At 45.1% G+C, this 17,920-nt stretch overlaps 1 protein-coding gene across 3 annotated transcripts in view; it reads left to right on the top strand.

The window, feature by feature from the left end:
* Nucleotides 1-229: 229 nt before the first annotated feature.
* The window catches only part of LOC126260801 (uncharacterized), a 386,456-nt gene continuing 368,765 nt past the window's right edge, over nt 230-17,920 (top strand). For all 3 annotated transcript variants that reach the window (XM_049958160.1, XM_049958161.1, XM_049958163.1), the window contains exon 1: nt 230-306. In XM_049958160.1, coding sequence (XP_049814117.1) covers nt 271-306 — 36 coding nt within the window. In that variant the 5' untranslated portion in view covers nt 230-270. The remainder of the gene's footprint in view (nt 307-17,920) is intronic.

Here is a 17,920-nt window from a genome sequence, read left to right as displayed (position 1 = left end):
TTTCGTTAAGAAAAAAGCATTGTTCCCGCTATCAGAAGCCGTGCACCTGGCTTAAAACAGTGAAATAATACTTATCAGTTTTGAAGACTCCAATTAATAGCAGGGATCAAATGTATTTTATCCGCCTACTTCAAGTGGGAAACTCTTGAGAAGAGTTAAGGTTGCTCGTATGGACCACTCTGATATCTAGGTCCTGCGATAGTTTTTTGATACGGGGAAGATATATAAGGCCAGCCCCCAGCGTCTGATGGAAGAGAATACAGTAACAACATGAGTCGGCTGGTGGTGATTTTCACGCTGCTACTGGTAAGCCACATTAGTATTTACAGGCCATTATTCTGAAATATCAGAGGAGGCATTCTTCGTCATGACGTTTTATGTTTAATGCTGTCGTATTTTAAGCTGTAAAGTTCCTAACATTTCCGTCTGTGTACACATTTCGGACACACGGCGGTCAGACTCAATATTGCACCACAAAATAAGACATGTGTAACATGTCTCTACGTTTCTGACCCGTCCGAAGAAGTGAAGGTTTGAAGTAATACGTAACTTCTGTTTTCCAAATTCTTATGAATTTATATTTGTGTGTAGAAGCAAAAGAGTTCCACGAGCTTAGAAGCAGTTGGAGTTGGAAATTTTCCGAACGTCAATGCTATGGTTATTGTTTATTGTACGTACCTTTCTCACAAAACTAGAAAATCTACTTAGTAATTCGAATGCGAAGAGAGTACTGTGTTTTGCACGTAATTCGTTTTGTTATTAACCACGTGACATATTCCTAATCTACTGTCAGTGAAAGTATCCCTCCAGTTGAGGCCAGAATTAAGGTACTGTGTGTGGTGTATTATACACTGTTGCCCAGAGGTGAATTCCTCGGAAACCAGTCTCCGCTGAATGTTGTCACTAATCTAGCTTTGGCTCAGTTGCAAATATGCTGTTGAGTCGTCATTGCGGAATGGAGAGTAGTTGATTGTTGCACGTTTAGCGTCAGTACACTTGTTGCCACTCGCGCCCATGTGGTCCGGCATCCACTGGAAACAGATCGACCCATCGAGGTCTGTCGCTCTGTAGCCCGAGTAACATTATTTTATAGACGCCGCGTTGTAGCTGGTTCCCTCCAACCAGAGCGTTCAACGTCACGTCACGACCGAATCGTTCGCCGTTACCTCACTCTCACAACATTCACTTCACTTCCAATTACTTGTTCGGCTTTCTTACTTGATGTGTTTGGATGCCGTATTCGGGGTCAGATCCTTTTATTTCTTATTTTATCACACATGACAACAATATCATAAACAATACACACCCACAGACACACATACTCACACACAAGAATGCTAAGGAAATACACACGTTTCTTACACAGCACCAGCCGATAATTTCTGGATGATACCGCACGAGACGCGAGTCAGCGTCCGTTATACGGTTGTCAGATTCACAGAGACTGCCACACATTACGTAAGCTTCGCACGACGTCGAGAGAAGCCGAATTTTTGAAGGGCGTCAATTAGTCGATGCGACTGGAACACCAGAGTCACAAATACAACAGCGTATTACTACCAGTGTAGTGGCGTAGCGAAGCGGTCCGCGGATAAACTCGATGTTTTCAAGCTTCAACTGCAGCGAAGCTTTTCAGTTTCCTAAATCTAATGAAAAGTCTTTGCTTATCATACTGTATTTAGTCAATTAATTGATTTAACTGTAATATCTTTTTATTTCTAATAATTTATCGCGTCATCGTACTGACTTTTTTATTTCCTGTTATTTTCCTTCCCATCATTCTTTTTTTTCGTTTGGAATCTGCCTGTCTCGCTTATAGTCTGCAAGCGAGTGCCATCCAGGACCGCCCGTCGGTTGGTAACGCGGCATCCCGTGCAGACAGAGTGAAGACAGTTTCAGGTAACCAATGACAGCGAGAATGTACAGTTTGCTTTCACCGCAGAAACCGAAATTTTACTATGGGTGATGACAATGCAAACAAAGATGTTAACAAGTTTTCCCGTCTTGAGCTGCTTGTAGAGGTTAGCCTTAAACGCCGTGAACAAAGCGATGGCGATTTCAGTTCTGCCGCAAACTGCTCACCAGCGTTTCCTCGGATGCATCGCACATCTCGAGGTCGTGGTCAGGTTAAGACACGAGGCCACAAAACGCGTCGTCCGCCGCAGCTCAGTGAATAGCCGGCTGTCGACAGAGCGCCTCCCGTTTCCGCCTTACCTCGCGGCGGCCGCTTCCGGCACTGTTCCTCTGTACTCATTTACAGTATTTGTGAGGTGGCCCGACGTGTTTGTGCGTCGCCTATAAGCGGGCGGTATCCGGGAGCGGATGTGGCAAAACTGTAGCGGCAAGCGACGGACAGCAACTATCACAGTAATTTTCATCGGACTATGTTCCTGAGGGGCGTATTACGCTGGTTTCCTGAAAATTTTCTCCAAACCCACTCTCATAAGACACAATGGGGACATCATGAACCCGGTACATATCAATGCTCCCTACACTTATGGTTTAACTGTAAGGTGGCTATAATTTCGCACCTTACAAGCACTCATCCGCATACTTTGCCGTGATCCACAAACACAATTAGGCATCATGTGATTGGTTGTATACCATACATTTGAATATATAATGGAGACTGACATTGTCATGTACGTTTTGTAAATAATTGCTAACGCTTATTGCATGAAAGGTGACAGAGTGTCTTTATTATAAAAACGGCGTAATGAATGATTGCCTATACTAGTAGAGATTGGAACGCCAGTGGAAATGAAACGGCTGGTGGAACTGAAGCCCTGGGTGGAAGGCCCACACAGGTGTGTTGGACCTGCTTAAACACAGGAAATAGCAAGACGGACGTCGTAGCACCTAAGCGCTGGAGGACAATAGTGTCGCGACCGGCCGATATTGTAGCCGAACCGGAAGGATTATACTTCGGAAACTACGAAAATCTTGGACGACAGTGAGAGGAACGAAGAAGCGGCACCTCGGAAACCACGCAGGCTGGGTTGTTTCGAAGGATTTTTACTCAGAAGCGTACCATTGTACTAGGTTTTTCCTCGCAAACTTTCCACGCTGGACGACAAAAGACTAAAGTATGGTTGGTCGACGTTCGGAAGAATCTGTAAAGAGGGAGAATATTCCGTGGTTTCTGGAATATGATTCGTTTTCGGAATTACGAAGGTGGGGAGCCGAGCCTCCTGGGAGGCCAGCGGTGGAGAGAAAGGTCTTCCGTTGTGAGCGCGCGTGTGTGACAGTCGCCCAGCATCAGCTTTGTTGGTGCAGGAGAGTTTATAGTTAGAACAGTTAGGCTCTGTACTGTTGCGAACATATACGATTCTGGACTTCGCCTCCGGTTTGGAAGTCGTTGTTGAGTACGGAGCGTTCAGTAATTGAGGGCACTTCCTCTGCCTATACTTACGTTATCTGAACTCCATCCTTGTGGCTGGGAGTTCGCGTTACTCGTCTGTAGAACAGAGAGAGGAGAAGACAGTACTAGAGTATATTAGTCAGAGCACCGCCTTCTGACGTCCTAGTGTCTGAAAGAGTTTATTTGTGGCTAGAGTTCTTCCATCGTCGCAGACGAGTACGAGAACCATCACTTCGACGCACCGGACGCAGTACATATGGCGATGTCGCAAATTGCTTCGGCGTATTAGGGCTATAAAAGCCAGACAGCTGTGATCACGTTAGTTTATTTGCACTGAGGTTCCACACCACCTTAGATCATCTTTGAAAGTAGTGTCCTCTAGTGTTTAGTACATAGATGATGTAAGTCATTCCGCGTTATCGATATTAGATCGCGCAGTCATAAAAAGGGGCAGAGTTGGGCAAATGATTAGTAACTTTACTTAGGGAATGTAAACTTGGTAATACAAAGGCTTTTTTTAATCTACAATAAATATATAAGCAGGAACAACGTTTATCATTTAGTAGGATTAGTTGCCTTGATCAATTTGTGTTTAGATTGTAATTTATAGAACTAAGAGATCCTAAGATCTGCTTCAGGGGGTAGACAGACAGGGCCAAATCTTCATTTTAGCCTTTATTATTTTCCGTTGTGCATATTCATTTTACACCCGCCTGGAGTAGCATCTTGTATAACTACATGTAGTACGTCATTTAAATTCGCAAATAATTCAGTTTTTGACACATTCGATCCTATGGCTAGCCTAATGACCTCATCGAAGAAATAACATCCAATAGAAGCGTTTGATATTTGCAATCTATCTAGGAACACTTTGTGCCATCCATTTCAAAAGCAATAAAATTTTGAATGGTTTAGCCTCTTAAATTCGCATAAGGATAACATGGAATTATTAATTAGACTGATTAGTGATGAAAATATACGTTAAAAAATTACTCGGGTTTTGCACGTTTCTGTTGGCTGGAAGGGTGTTCCACGACTGTACTGTGCAGTACGATGTTAATGGTAACAGAATTTCTTCTTCGAATGAGCATATTCATTAAGAGATATCTTAATCTTGGTATTATCGAATGCAAATAATCTGGTGATGATATCGAAGCCGATACGAGCCTTACAAGGAGCCCCTTCAGTGTGAGTTCGCAAAAGGCCAATGGTGTTTACGGCATTCGACGCCCCATGCAACCACAGTATCGCCTGCTAATGGCAACAGGAGCGGGATTGGAGGTGTCGAATGATTAGCACAGCATGAGGCTACAGAGCACGATTGACTGCTTAGTCGACGAGTAACTCGCATCGCTGCTACAGTGCTAGTGGTGGTAATAAAAAGCAGAGCAATGGCAACGATAAGCAAAGCAAACGTTGCATTATATCTACAACAGCCGTTGCCGAAGTTGACATTTCGCCAGAGAGGAATCCATTTCGTAGAGTAATAAAATGTGTGGTGTCATACACCCTCGACTGTGCGGACAATGTACAATGCTTAGCAAGGGAAAGAGAGAATGAGATTTTCACTATGCAGCGGAGTGTGCGCTGATATGAAACTTCCTGGCAGATTAACACTGTGTACCGGACCGAGACTCGAACTCGGGACCTTTGCCTTTCGCGGGCAAGTGCTCTACCAACTCTTCGCAGAAGAGCTTATGTGAAGTTTGGAAGGTAGGAGACGAGGTACTGGCAGAATTGAAGCTGTGAGGACGGGTCGTGAAACGTGCTTGGGTAACTCAGTTGGTAGAGCACTTGCCCGCAAAAGGCAAAGGTCCCGAGTTCCAGTCTCGGTCCGGTATACAGTTTTAATCTGTCAGAAAGTTTCAAGGGAAAGAGATATTGAAACAGGTATCGAGCCATGTAGTTTATCATCCTTGTCGGACAAATAATGCGACATTTTTGGTTGTTTTCCAGACTTTATAAATAAACTGGGACAAACGAATTCTCAAATACTGTTCAACACTTAACTGTTCTTCGAAACGATAAGGTAAGGAGGATGCCACATGTCCTGCGTGGCCAGGGAAATGGAACTGCTTCGCCAACAGAACACTGTTGTTCGTTTCTGGCTCTTCTTGGAAAGCACTTACAGTTGATTGTTGATTAGTTTCTCGCTCGTATGAATATAGCAATGTTTCGTCTCATGTCAACGTTGTTGTATTCATATTTTTCGTCATTCGAATTTCTTTGAGCTTGTCATTACACCAAATGACAGAAGGCGGTTTCTGAGCCTCGCTCTGTCCAAGAGGAATCCACCGCGAACAGATTTTTTTCGCACCTAATCGTCCTCGCATTTTCCGAAAAAAATTATCGCTCTTAGCCGGTCGCGGTGGCCGAGCGGTTCTAGGCGCTTCAGTCAGCTACGGTCGCAGATTCGAATCCTGCTTCGAGCATGGATGTGTGTGATGTCCTTAGGTTAGTTACGTTTAAGTAGTTCTAAGTTCTAAGGGACTAGTGACCTCAGATGTTAAGTCCCATAGTGCTCAGAGCCATTTGAACCATTTTTTATCGCTCTTATGGCATTTGTATTCTGCTATAGTGTGTCATAGTAGACGTAGCGGTAACAAAGTTCGTACCGGTAATAGACTTTCGTCAAAGGGGGAGCTCTGTGAATATAGTTCCTGCCTTTGCTGTGATATATGTAATAAAATAACTGTATCACCCTAATAAGCACGTAATTAGGGTTCGTCTTTCATTCGTACCAATAATTTTTGTCCAAGTGTTCGCTTTGTCTCTACAGGGAACGAATTCATCGAAGACGTGAGCGTTGCATTCAGATGATTTTCACACTGCTCCACAATTTAGTTCTCAAATTTCTCTAACATATTTTTACCTAAATCAACATCTATCTACATTTTTCCTTCTTTTCCCTAGTAGAGTGTCCGCTTTTACAGCATTTGGAATATTTTATTTTGATACTGTACTTCGTTCATTATAAGAATAAACGTGATGTAAACATTACAGAAAGTATTTTTCCGAATTTTCTGGAATCGCATTGGACTTCGTTTTATGTGGAGCGGAAGCGAAGATTTGTCGAATACAATCAAGTACGAAAATGAGGATCGGTTTTGGACAGTGTGTTAGGCGCCCATCGGCTCCGCGATATTTCGGGACAACAAGTTTACCGGCGCATTTAAGGAGAGTAGGACCTGCCAGCAAATAGTCCAATTAACCTGCAGTCATGTGAACAGCTGCAGTTCAGTGTAAAAGCAGACGAGCGCAGACCCAGTCCAGCTTCGTCATTTAATTTTTGAACGGAGTAAAGTAACACACGGCAAAACTTCGGCAGTACGCTTATTAGGGGACATAAGAAAACGTAACATGCTTTCGCCCTTAGCTACCATAGTACTGTAATTAAAACCAAAAGCGATGAAAAATCCTAATTTAAGCACATTGTAATATTTCTGCGTTGCACTGAGTGACGTAAAAGCGCATTGCAGGGATTTCACTATGCAGTTAAATATGGAAGCGACTGAAGGAATTACTTACAGTGTGTGGTCTGGCAGTCTCTGAATTCCTTCCACATCTGAATCTGGTGAGCACACCTCGGCACTGGAGCTGCCATCTCCCGCGTTGACAACGAGGCGATCAGCGACAAAATCCACGCAGCCGTCCAGGCGACACATTTTCTCCTCTCCTTTTATGAAGTTCAGTTCTTGGTACCCCAGCGTTCGGCAGGGACGCGTGACAAAGCTTCGCGCGTTAGCTGCAGCACCTCTGGCAGCTTAAATGTCTTGTTATTTCTCGCCAAGATCAGCTCTACTAGGTTCAGATTGCAGTGGTATGGTGGCAACTGGAGGACTTCACTTTTTGTATAGTGCTCTCGATGCTGTGAAAAGTGAATGGTTTTCTTGTTTCGACGATGCTTACCACACTGGCTCGTGTCAGATCACATCTGTAGTATAAAACAATGGACATAGTCCAGATAAAGAGCACTTGTTTTCTTACTCTAAACGATCTTGTTTAACAATCTTTTATGAAATATCGATAATGGATAATTTATATTTGCAATGAAAACTGGGAATTCTGCGTGCTGCATGTAATCACAGACAAGATGTTCATTTTCCATAGAATTATGTTTAAGTGCGTGTTAATTAGCATAGATTTGACGCATTTTATATTTAAATGATGTAGACAAACGGATCAAAGAAAAAAATATAAAAAAGTCAAAGCGAAATTTGAACCAGTGAACCATTGAATACACGATTACCATTCTCCAGCGCTACTGATTAAGCAGCGCATCTCGTTTGTAAGATTGCACGAAAGGAAGTTTGTCGGAAAAGCCGTTTCCGTCAGTAAACTGGAGAAAAACATTATCAAGAACGTGTTTGTCTCCGCTACGCAGCAGTAAGCAGTGTCAGCCTTTTTGACAGCACGAATTTACAGCGCGGCTGTCAGAACACATCTGGAGTTTACAGAGACTTCGACTGCACACGATTTTTGAAATAAAAAATTCGTAGCTAAAGCATGATTAAAACAATCATCGATAGCCATTAATACATTAGAATATCTTAAGGTTTCATTCACAGTAACACAGTTACGACATATCTAATACATGAGTAAGACGCACTTCCAAGAGCGCCACAGCACCAATGTACGTGTGCTACGGCTGTTGACCATTCATCGCAGTTGACTTTGTCTGCATCAGCTTTGTTCCCGTGACCAGCCAGCTGTAGCCGAGCGCGCGACGTTGGTCGGCTGTCCATCACCTCCTTCGCCCTCTCTTTGTACCTCTCCTCCTTCGCCCTCCACCTTCTCCACCCCCCCCCCTCCCCTCGACTGCCCATTTCCTCCTTCCCTTCTCTCTCCACGTCACCGCGCCCACCCCAGTAGGACACAGACATACAGAAAACACAGCAAGCGCTCTCCGAGTGTGGAGGTGCTGGATACGCCTGGGGTACATTTACACGCAATTTTAGAACATAGAACGAGAGGTTATGTCGCAGTCGCATGGATGGATCTGACATAAAATAGAAAGAAATGTGAAAACTGATTAGCGCATACGTATAAACTATCCTAATATGCCGGCCGGAGTGGCCGAGCGGTTCTAGGCGCAGGTTCGAATCCTGCCTCGGCCATGGCTGTGTGTGATGTCCTTAGGTTAGTTAGGTTTAAGTAGCTCTAAGTTCTAGGGGACTGATGACCTCAGAAGTTAAGTCCCATAGTGCTCAGAGCCATTTGAACCATTTTTTAACCTAATATACGCCGAAATGCGATGAAAATGATGTACTTGCTTATCTTCTGGTTCGCACGGAGAAATTTGTGCATGGAGTCAAGTATGCAGCAGCAAGAGGAATGTAGGAAAACGATGACATCGAAGAGAGCGGAATAAGGAAGGTAATCAATTTTTTCTCGTTGAGTTCGTATTATAGTGTATGTCTACTGAGGTAGTAGTGATACACGCTAGTTGACTACTGTATTTGATGCTTTTCAGGAGGACAGAGAATCATTCACGTCTAAACTTACTCACATCTGTGTTAAAGGATAACAGAGAGTGTATGGGATGAACGATTGAGATAATGTTGAGTGGTACTTAAGATAAGTAAATAAATTAGTGAAAGCCAAGTGAAGTAGAAATTAGAAAATAAATGAAAACTTGGTTTAATTTAGAGAGTCACATACTGGCAAACAGTGGGCAGAGGAGAAGAGACAATGACAGTGAAGTTAGCAAGTTCAGGAGAAGCCATCGCCCTCTCCACATAAGCGGACGCTGTCGATTCAGCCGTCAGGGCATCGCCCGACAGGCTCACGTGTTTCTCACTTGTCGCATGTGAGCAAAGGCCCTCGCCTACATTCCAAGAGCCAATGACCGACTTAAGAAGATTCTTCGAGAAGCTTTTCAACGTGACAGAAGAGGCAATGACAGTGATTTCGTTCACCTCCAGTGACCTGAAGTGAATAAATACGCGAGACGCAGTGGGCCCGACAAGAAAAGACAGTCAGTTTCGGTGCTGAAGACCGTCATGCAAGAAGAGACTACATCATACACAGACTCAACAAGTCCGCCGCTGTAATGGAATAGCAAGCAGCAGCCTCGGCGCCAGAAGACAGATGTTAAAAGGTATTTGAAGTCTGATTTTTACGTTCCCGGGTGACTCGTGAGGACGGGAAGGAGACGGCCTCACATCAGCAGTCACCTGTGAGCTGGGATGAAGATCTGACAGCCGAAGACTGGCAAGCGGGAGTCCGTTGTTCGAGTCCGGGACACTGGCCTTACCCCGCCGCGCCGCTCCGCTGGCCGACGCACAACACACGCGGCCGCTTAGAGAAGAGAAACACTGGGACGCCACGTCCAAGGTACCACCGCACGATGCACGACTTCGCTCTCAATAATTAAACTGGCCACAGCACGATGCCCGCCTCCAGTCAACTGGGCGAGACGGCGACACGAGATACACACCATCAGGCGTAATCAGACGCCGCCGCTGCCGCAGCAGAAAGCTTCGCAAACGACACAGCTGCCGTTCTCCCAGCCAGAACAGTCCAGTAAGGTAACGGTTGTACGAAACTTTCAATAAAAGTTATCTTATGTAAAAATGCTGTTTCATTCTACCTCATACCCGAGCCAAGGAAGAACCCACCCTGCCCACATGTTGTTAAGAAAGGAAAAGTAATTTATTTAATGTTTTTCACCCTGACATTATGCTTTAGAATTAAAAGCCCTTTGCAAAAAAATGGTTCAAATGGTCCTGAGCACTATGGGACTCAACAGCTATGGTCATCAGTCCCCTAGAACTTAGAACTACTTAAACCTAACTAACCTAAGGACAGCACACAACACCCAGTCATCACGAGGCAGTGAAAATCCCTGACCCCGCCGGGAATCGAACCCGGGAACCCGGGCGTGGGAAGCGAGAACGCTACCGCACGACCACGAGATGCGGACCAAAAGCCCTTTGCAGTAATGCTCATCCTGACAATTGACGAGCATCAAAAGAGAAAACCCAGTTACATTTAGTGTCAGAAGTGTTACAATAGAGCTGTAACTAGGTACGATTTAAACGTTGATTGATTTATTCTACAGAAGGACAATTTGCTGAAGGTCATTTTTTTCCAGTATTCTATCTGGATGCTTTAGTCACGTGATATAGCCTGCGTTCTAGTCGTACGCAGCTATGTGTTCCGTATGTGGTTTAAAGCACTGTCTGCTTGCGATCGTTAACGGTGAACCCGTCGATCATCAGAGGACTTCCATCTCATGTGTGATGAAATTTGACACATTCCTCTAAACGCAATTTGATTTACGCGATCCCCACCCTGTCGCATGCTTGGTGTAAAATCGAGACATCAGCGTCATAACTAAGTTAGCTGTTGGTATTTGTGAGGGACTGTAATCATTGTGTACACACTTACCCGACAGACGGGCTGCTTACAGAGTTGGTGACGGGATGACTTGTAATTTTCACATGTTGGACGCTGCTGTTATGCGTATCTATTTGCTTGTAGGATGTACCGCCTGCTACCAACTATCATTTTTATATAGACCTGATGGAGTAATAGTATAATTAACTTCTGACTCGTGATCTGATGTGATCAGTGGGCACCAGACGTGTCTGCAGGGCTATATTGTGCGCGTATCATACAAAGGAAAAGTTTTACACGATTGGGAGAGAGATAGCTCAGCGTAGGGGAACCGGGGAGGAGGATGATTGACAGGACGGAAAAGTAGGCGATCTAAGATTATCGCCCGTTTTTTAAGTGCTGAACGTTCTAGTCTTAGGACTGCGTGTGTTTATGTTCTCTGTCTCTCTCTCTCTCTCTCTCTCTCTCTCTCTCTCTCTCTCTCTCTTACCAGAACCTTCGATGCACCGATCCTACTCTATAGCAATACTTTACACATGATAGATTGGATGACTTACGTAAAAATGTGTCTAACTACCTTGTGTATAAATATCACTCCATTCTTGTTCTTCTTAACTGTATGCTATTAAGGCACTTTGAGATCTGTTACTATAGATCGATATGGTGTGCTAAGCTCCAATACTTGGGTAAATCTCGAGAAATGTGGTGCACTTGGAGGGGTTAGGAGTAGGAAAGCTATATTCAGTCAAGAGAGGTGGAGTGTAGCTGTATTAGTCTGCTCGGGTGAGGATAATTGGGTAGCGATGTTGTGGGGTAGGTTGGTCAATGCCGAGGAGAGGATGGTCTTTCAACGTAAGAGGGCGAGATTGCTCTGTGACCGCCAGACGCAGAGAGATTGATTGAGTACTATGCGCGATGTCTTAGAAATATGTATAGCATTGTCTGATATACTTTGATCGTTTTTATGTGTTCGAGAATTAAGTGTGAATGGACGTACTGAGCAGTCATGAATGTCCGCAATGATACTTGCAAAGTAGAGGAGGTATGGTTTAGCTATGGTACTGAAATTAGGAAAACTGGCCAGTGTTGGACTTACTGTAAAATTTTTCGCGATATCAGCTGTGATGGATAATATTACAGTAGATCGGTGATGTCTTATCCATCCCATCCATGCATTGGGTACGACATAATGATTGACTGACAATGCTTGTTTGAGTTGGGGAACAAATTTTGGTTGATGGACCGCAACTTCCAGGGTTGCTAGCACCGAAAACGATGATCCCGTACTTGTGTGCAAAATGAACAATCACTAGGAATGGAACGCAGAGTTATCAACTATTCGGTCACTGCGACATATGAGTTTAAATGTAGAGGTCGTCAATCACTTTCGGGGGGTGGCTTGGAAAGTCGCCACGCCACCAGACTCTTCTAGTTTCCTTATGTTGCGGCTGTCCTTTATTTAAAATCATTCAATGTTATGCTATCGACTGTTAAGAATATGATTTAGAAGGTGCAAGGTATAGTTTCCTGTGAGAGGCCATGCATCAGTCCGTGTTAATGTCTGTTTAGAATCACACACGGACTTCGAAGTCGTGGCAGAAAGACGAAATGTTTGGCAGTGTGCAAAAGCGTGTTAGAAAACACTGTTTGAACAAGCGTCTGTATATTTAATATGATCTTGTTCATATAGGCAGCTGCAGTTTGAGGTGTCGGACTTGGTGAGCTGTTAGGAATTCTTGGATGGTCGCACTCTGAGTTATTCGGGGAGAGTATTCTGAATTCCGTTTTTCCATGCTGGAGGTGGATCGCATTGGTGCCTTCGTGACTTGTAAATATGATGAGCTTTTATATCTGGTAATTTTTTTTCACTGTTTGATGGTAGAGAATAAAGATGATAGGGTGTTGAGGATCTGCTGTACTTGTATCTAGTTTGGGACGTACAACATTGTGCGCATTTCCGGCAAATGGTCAAAACAAGGTCCTGTTGTAGTAACTGAGATCGTTCTGTTTATAGACAGGTTGCAGAAGGTAATAGATATGTCTTTCTCTGACTTACATTGCAGAGATCAGATGGGTGAAGATATATGCATACTCATCTTTGCTTAGAAAGGGAGAATGCTTTTTTATTATTAAGTGAGTTTTGGCAGGATTGAATATGGTTTTATATATGCGAGTGGAAATTGTCAGCGAAGGGTGAATGACGCCGGGTTCGCTGGCTGGGGGAGACAGTGTTTACATGTCCTGTTGGAGATGCAAGGGGGAGATAGAGATCTGCGCTATTCAGGAATCCATTTGTGCACTGTATGTCGTTAGACAATAGCTGGAGAGCAGGTAGAGGAAGAGCCCGCTTCAGCATTCTGGTCCTGGGGCTGAGTGGACGGCTGTTTAGATGGACAGCTATGTGGCTTTGACATGCCGGCTGCGGCGCTCGGACGCTAGCTTTGTAAGGCGCTATGGGACTAGTTTGAGCATTTAGTACTTGTGGTAGCTGTCTACTGCTGAAAGAAAGAAAGAAAGAAAGAAAGGGGCGACCTTGCCCCCAGAACTGATGGATGAGATTAGATAAGAGCAAGGGATAGTTGTTGAATGATGCTATGTGTTCGGATATAGGAGTCTCTAAACGGCGGTGCGAGATTTTTTTTATGTGGAAATTTATGCAATTTATAGATAGTGATATTCGACCGCTAGTGACAACAGGTAAGAGCGGAAAAATAGGTCTAAATCGAGCGCTGGCAGAATGTTGCGGCAATGCTAATAATATTTAATTCAAGTAGGAGGTGGTAAATATGGACCAGGCTTTGAATATTGGTGTGAGTGTCGTATGTGATTGATTCTTTGTATAAAACTTTGACTCTTTAATTGCGTTTGGTATTTCGGGGTATGTGTAAAATTAATTTTACTGTTGAAGGTGGGAGAAAGATAAGTTGATTGCTGTTTAGATAGAGGCTACGTTTGTAGTTCGAAACGAGGGGATGAGAATGGTTAATCGATTGATGGACATGGTTTGTGGGGTGATATATGAACGTCAAGATAAGGTTGAGGGCTTTTGCGAATGTTGATGGTGGGACAGGTGTAAGGTTAGGTGCCGTGGGAGGAGTAAATTACTAGATCTTATTTTTTTTTTTAATGTTGTAAAGTAAGAATAATATTGAGAAGGTTTTAGATGGCTGGTCACACGATGCCCGCATCTCGTGGTCGTGCGGTAGCGTTCTCGCTTCCCACGCCCGGGTTCCCGGGTTCGATTCCCGGCGGGGTCAGGGATTTTCTCTGCCTCGTGATGGCTGGGTGTTGTGTGCTGTCCTTAGGTTAGTTAGGTTTAAGTAGTTCTAAGTTCTAGGGGACTGATGACCATAGCTGTTAAGTCCCATAGTGCTCAGAGCCATTTGAACCATTTTGGTCACACGATGAGCCGAAAGCAGGGATTTGTAGTTATGTTTAGTTAAAGGGCCGTGTAATGTCGTGTCAGGAGCAATGCACAGTGTATCATAGGAAGTAAAGACATGTGCTGCTGCTATGATGTGTCTAGCGTATGGAGGCTGCGCTTTGGAATTATGCTACGTTGATATAAAGTTGACTTTCACCCGCGTTCAGTGGTCGTGGCTCGGGATTGTGATGGATCGCGGTCCTGGACGGATGTCTGTGTGTGCTTTGACAGCTGAGGAGGGCGTCGACTGCGTCAACTCACGCTTTCGGAAGCCGAGCAGTGGCTGTGAGCGGTCTGTAATCAGAGAGACGAGTCACTTCACAATCCTGTGAACAGGGTGCGGTGGGGGATACCAGCGCACGTCTGCTGAGTTATTTTGCGAGCGGATCTGCAGGCTCTGCTATGCGTTATTTGGAAAGTTTACGAGTACTGAGCGTATCTACACATCACTGTGAAGAATTACTAGCCGGCCGGAGTGGCCGAGCGGTTAAAGGCGCTACAGTCTGGAACCGCACGACCACTACGGTCGCAGGTTCGAATCCTGCCTCGGGCATGGGTGTGTGTGATGTCCTTAGGTTAGTTAGGTTTCAGTAGTTCTAAGTTCTAGGGGACTTATGACCTCAGATGTTGAGTCCCATAGTGCTCAGAGCCATTTTTGAAGAATTACTTAGTAGCAGTTTGTTTTGTGTGTACTGAAATTATGAGTTGGGTGCGTGTCTGTAGGCTGTGCAACATGGCCCAGGGCACATCTGGTTGGGTGTTTTGTGATAGTGTGATATACACTCCTGGAAATGGAAAAAAGAACACATTGACACCGGTGTGTCAGACCCACCATACTTGCTCCGGACACTGCGAGAGGGCTGTACAAGCAATGATCACACGCACGGCACAGCGGACACACCAGGAACCGCGGTGTTGGCCGTCGAATGGCGCTAGCTGCGCAGCATTTGTGCACCGCCGCCGTCAGTGTCAGCCAGTTTGCCGTGGCATACGGAGCTCCATCGCAGTCTTTAACACTGGTAGCATGCCGCGACAGCGTGGACGTGAACCGTATGTGCAGTTGACGGACTTTGAGCGAGGGCGTATAGTGGGCATGCGGGAGGCCGGGTGGACGTACCGCCGAATTGCTCAACACGTGGGGCGTGAGGTCTCCACAGTACATCGATGTTGTCGCCAGTGGTCGGCGGAAGGTGCACGTGCCCGTCGACCTGGGACCGGACCGCAGCGACGCACGGATGCACGCCAAGACCGTAGGATCCTACGCAGTGCCGTAGGGGACCGCACCGCCACTTCCCAGCAAATTAGGGACACTGTTGCTCCTGGGGTATCGGCGAGGACCATTCGCAACCGTCTCCATGAAGCTGGGCTACGGTCCCGCACACCGTTAGGCCGTCTTCCGCACACGCCCCAACATCGTGCAGCCCGCCTCCAGTGGTGTCGCGACAGGCGTGAATGGAGGGACGAATGGAGACGTGTCGTCTTCAGCGATGAGAGTCGCTTCTGCCTTGGTGCCAATGATGGTCGTATGCGTGTTTGGCGCCGTGCAGGTGAGCGCCACAATCAGGACTGCATACGACCGAGGCACACAGGGCCAACACCCGGCATCATGGTGTGGGGAGCGATCTCCTACACTGGCCGTACACCACTGGTGATCGTCGAGGGGACACTGAATAGTGCACGGTACATCCAAACCGTCATCGAACCCATCGTTCTACCATTCCTAGACCGGCAAGGGAACTTGCTGTTCCAACAGGACAATGCACGTCCGCATGTATCCCGTGCCACCCAACGTGCTCTAGAAGGTGTAAGTCAACTACCCTGGCCAGCAAGATCTCCGGATCTGTCCCCCATTGAGCATGTTTGGGACTGGATGAAGCGTCGTCTCACGCGGTCTGCACGTCCAGCACGAACGCTGGTCCAACTGAGGCGCCAGGTGGAAATGGCATGGCAAGCCGTTCCACAGGACTACATCCAGCATCTCTACGATCGTCTCCATGGGAGAATAGCAGCCTGCATTGCTGCGAAAGGTGGATATACACTGTACTAGTGCCGACATTGTGCATGCTCTGTTGCCTGTGTCTATGTGCCTGTGGTTCTGTCAGTGTGATCATGTGATGTATCTGACCCCAGGAATGTGTCAATAAAGTTTCCCCTTCCTGGGACAATGAATTCACGGTGTTCTTATTTCAATTTCCAGGAGTGTATATACTGTATGGTTAAATAAATTGTTTGAAAAAGTAAATAAGAGTGCTGTCAATCATTACACGCCCCTGCAGCGCAGATCAGAGTGATTGGTTTTCCGTCACCATCTCAGTTGCAGGCGGCGGCGTTAATAGTGTGTGTCAACGAGCTGGGCTATTCTGACAACAGACGTTGTAACACTACCGCCCTTTAACGGACGTACGTTAGCTGTATAAAGCCTGTACTGTAATAAGTTCACGGGCTTCACCTTATAAACAAGGATTTTAGTACATAAGTTGACCGCGTGTACCTAATAGAAGCAAGATCGGACTTGTACTCAATTAATAACTACAGTGATGCATCAAGCAAATGTAAAGTATAATTACTTGTTCGCATGGACAAGAAGTACACACAGTAGATGCTACCGTTAATTAATAATTCGGTCGCCAGCCTACTTAGGCAATGAGTGAGTTTTTCCTTGTACAATTGGGTGCATGTACAAGCATAGTAACACGTAGTAAAGATGCGTTATACGGCAAAGTTTGGCACCAGAAAAATCCACTGAACTAAAGCTTTCTCTTTTTGTACTAATTTGGACGAGCTAAATTCACACAACACCACACATCAATGATTACTACGAACTGCATTTTGTATATTGATCAGACTGAAATCGGGCATAGATTTTCCTAGAATAAGCAGTTCTGCAAGCACACATACAATGTCACTATTAAAATTGGAAAACAACACTAATACACTTAGGATTAACATAGAATTTAGCTTTACTGGTCAAATCTGATCAGCACATTTCAAGGTTTGAAAGAATGGACAAGAGAAGGGGGGGGGGGGGGGCCTGAAACTGTTATGGTCGTTATACTGAAACTGTTAAGTCTTAAAAGGCAAATTAACACTCAAAATTATCTATTTATGGATAACTACTCTTTTGTCTTACTTCTGAATAATTTAACTGTCATTAGTTCTGTCTCAAATTAATTAAATAACATCGCTAACTCAATTCAAAAAAACTCTCTTCCAAGTTCGTCATACTATTGTTCTTTACCAACTTTTGCAATAACACATAGACTTTTTAAACTTCTTTATAGCATAGAGAGATCTACTGATAATTCTTATTAACACTGATTTTAGATTTTCAGTTCAGGATACTCGGGTTGCACAATACGAGGTAAGGATCCTGTCTAGGTCAGTGATCAGGATAAGTCATGGCTAAAGCAATTCTGGTAAAAGTCACGTTATTATTGAACAATTAGAAACAGTTTCGACACTGGTCCACACAGATACACTTCTAAAGATGGAATAAATGTTTGACCTGTGCAAGTCGGTGCGGCGGTTGGCGGGCAGCGAGGTAGCGGGCAGCACGGCACACATACAAGCACGGCTAAGGCTCACACTACATCGGCACTTTCCATCTTCTTAGCGTCGTAATCTTTCCAACTTTGTGCCTCAGAATATAGCCATGCCAAGTAGTCATCGGAATCGGTGCATCCGAGGCTCAATGGAATCCACTTTTCCTGGGTAGCCGCCTCGGTACGGTACGTGTTCCTCTGACCAATTCACCACTCCGACTCTTACTGTTGCTCGCCTCCGACTGACTTCTT

Source organism: Schistocerca nitens, chromosome 5, assembly GCF_023898315.1.
Source record: "Schistocerca nitens isolate TAMUIC-IGC-003100 chromosome 5, iqSchNite1.1, whole genome shotgun sequence".
Classification (NCBI taxonomy): domain Eukaryota; kingdom Metazoa; phylum Arthropoda; class Insecta; order Orthoptera; family Acrididae; genus Schistocerca; species Schistocerca nitens.
The sequence above is the reverse complement of the archived record's forward strand: the minus strand, read 5'-3'. Positions and strand labels throughout refer to the sequence as shown.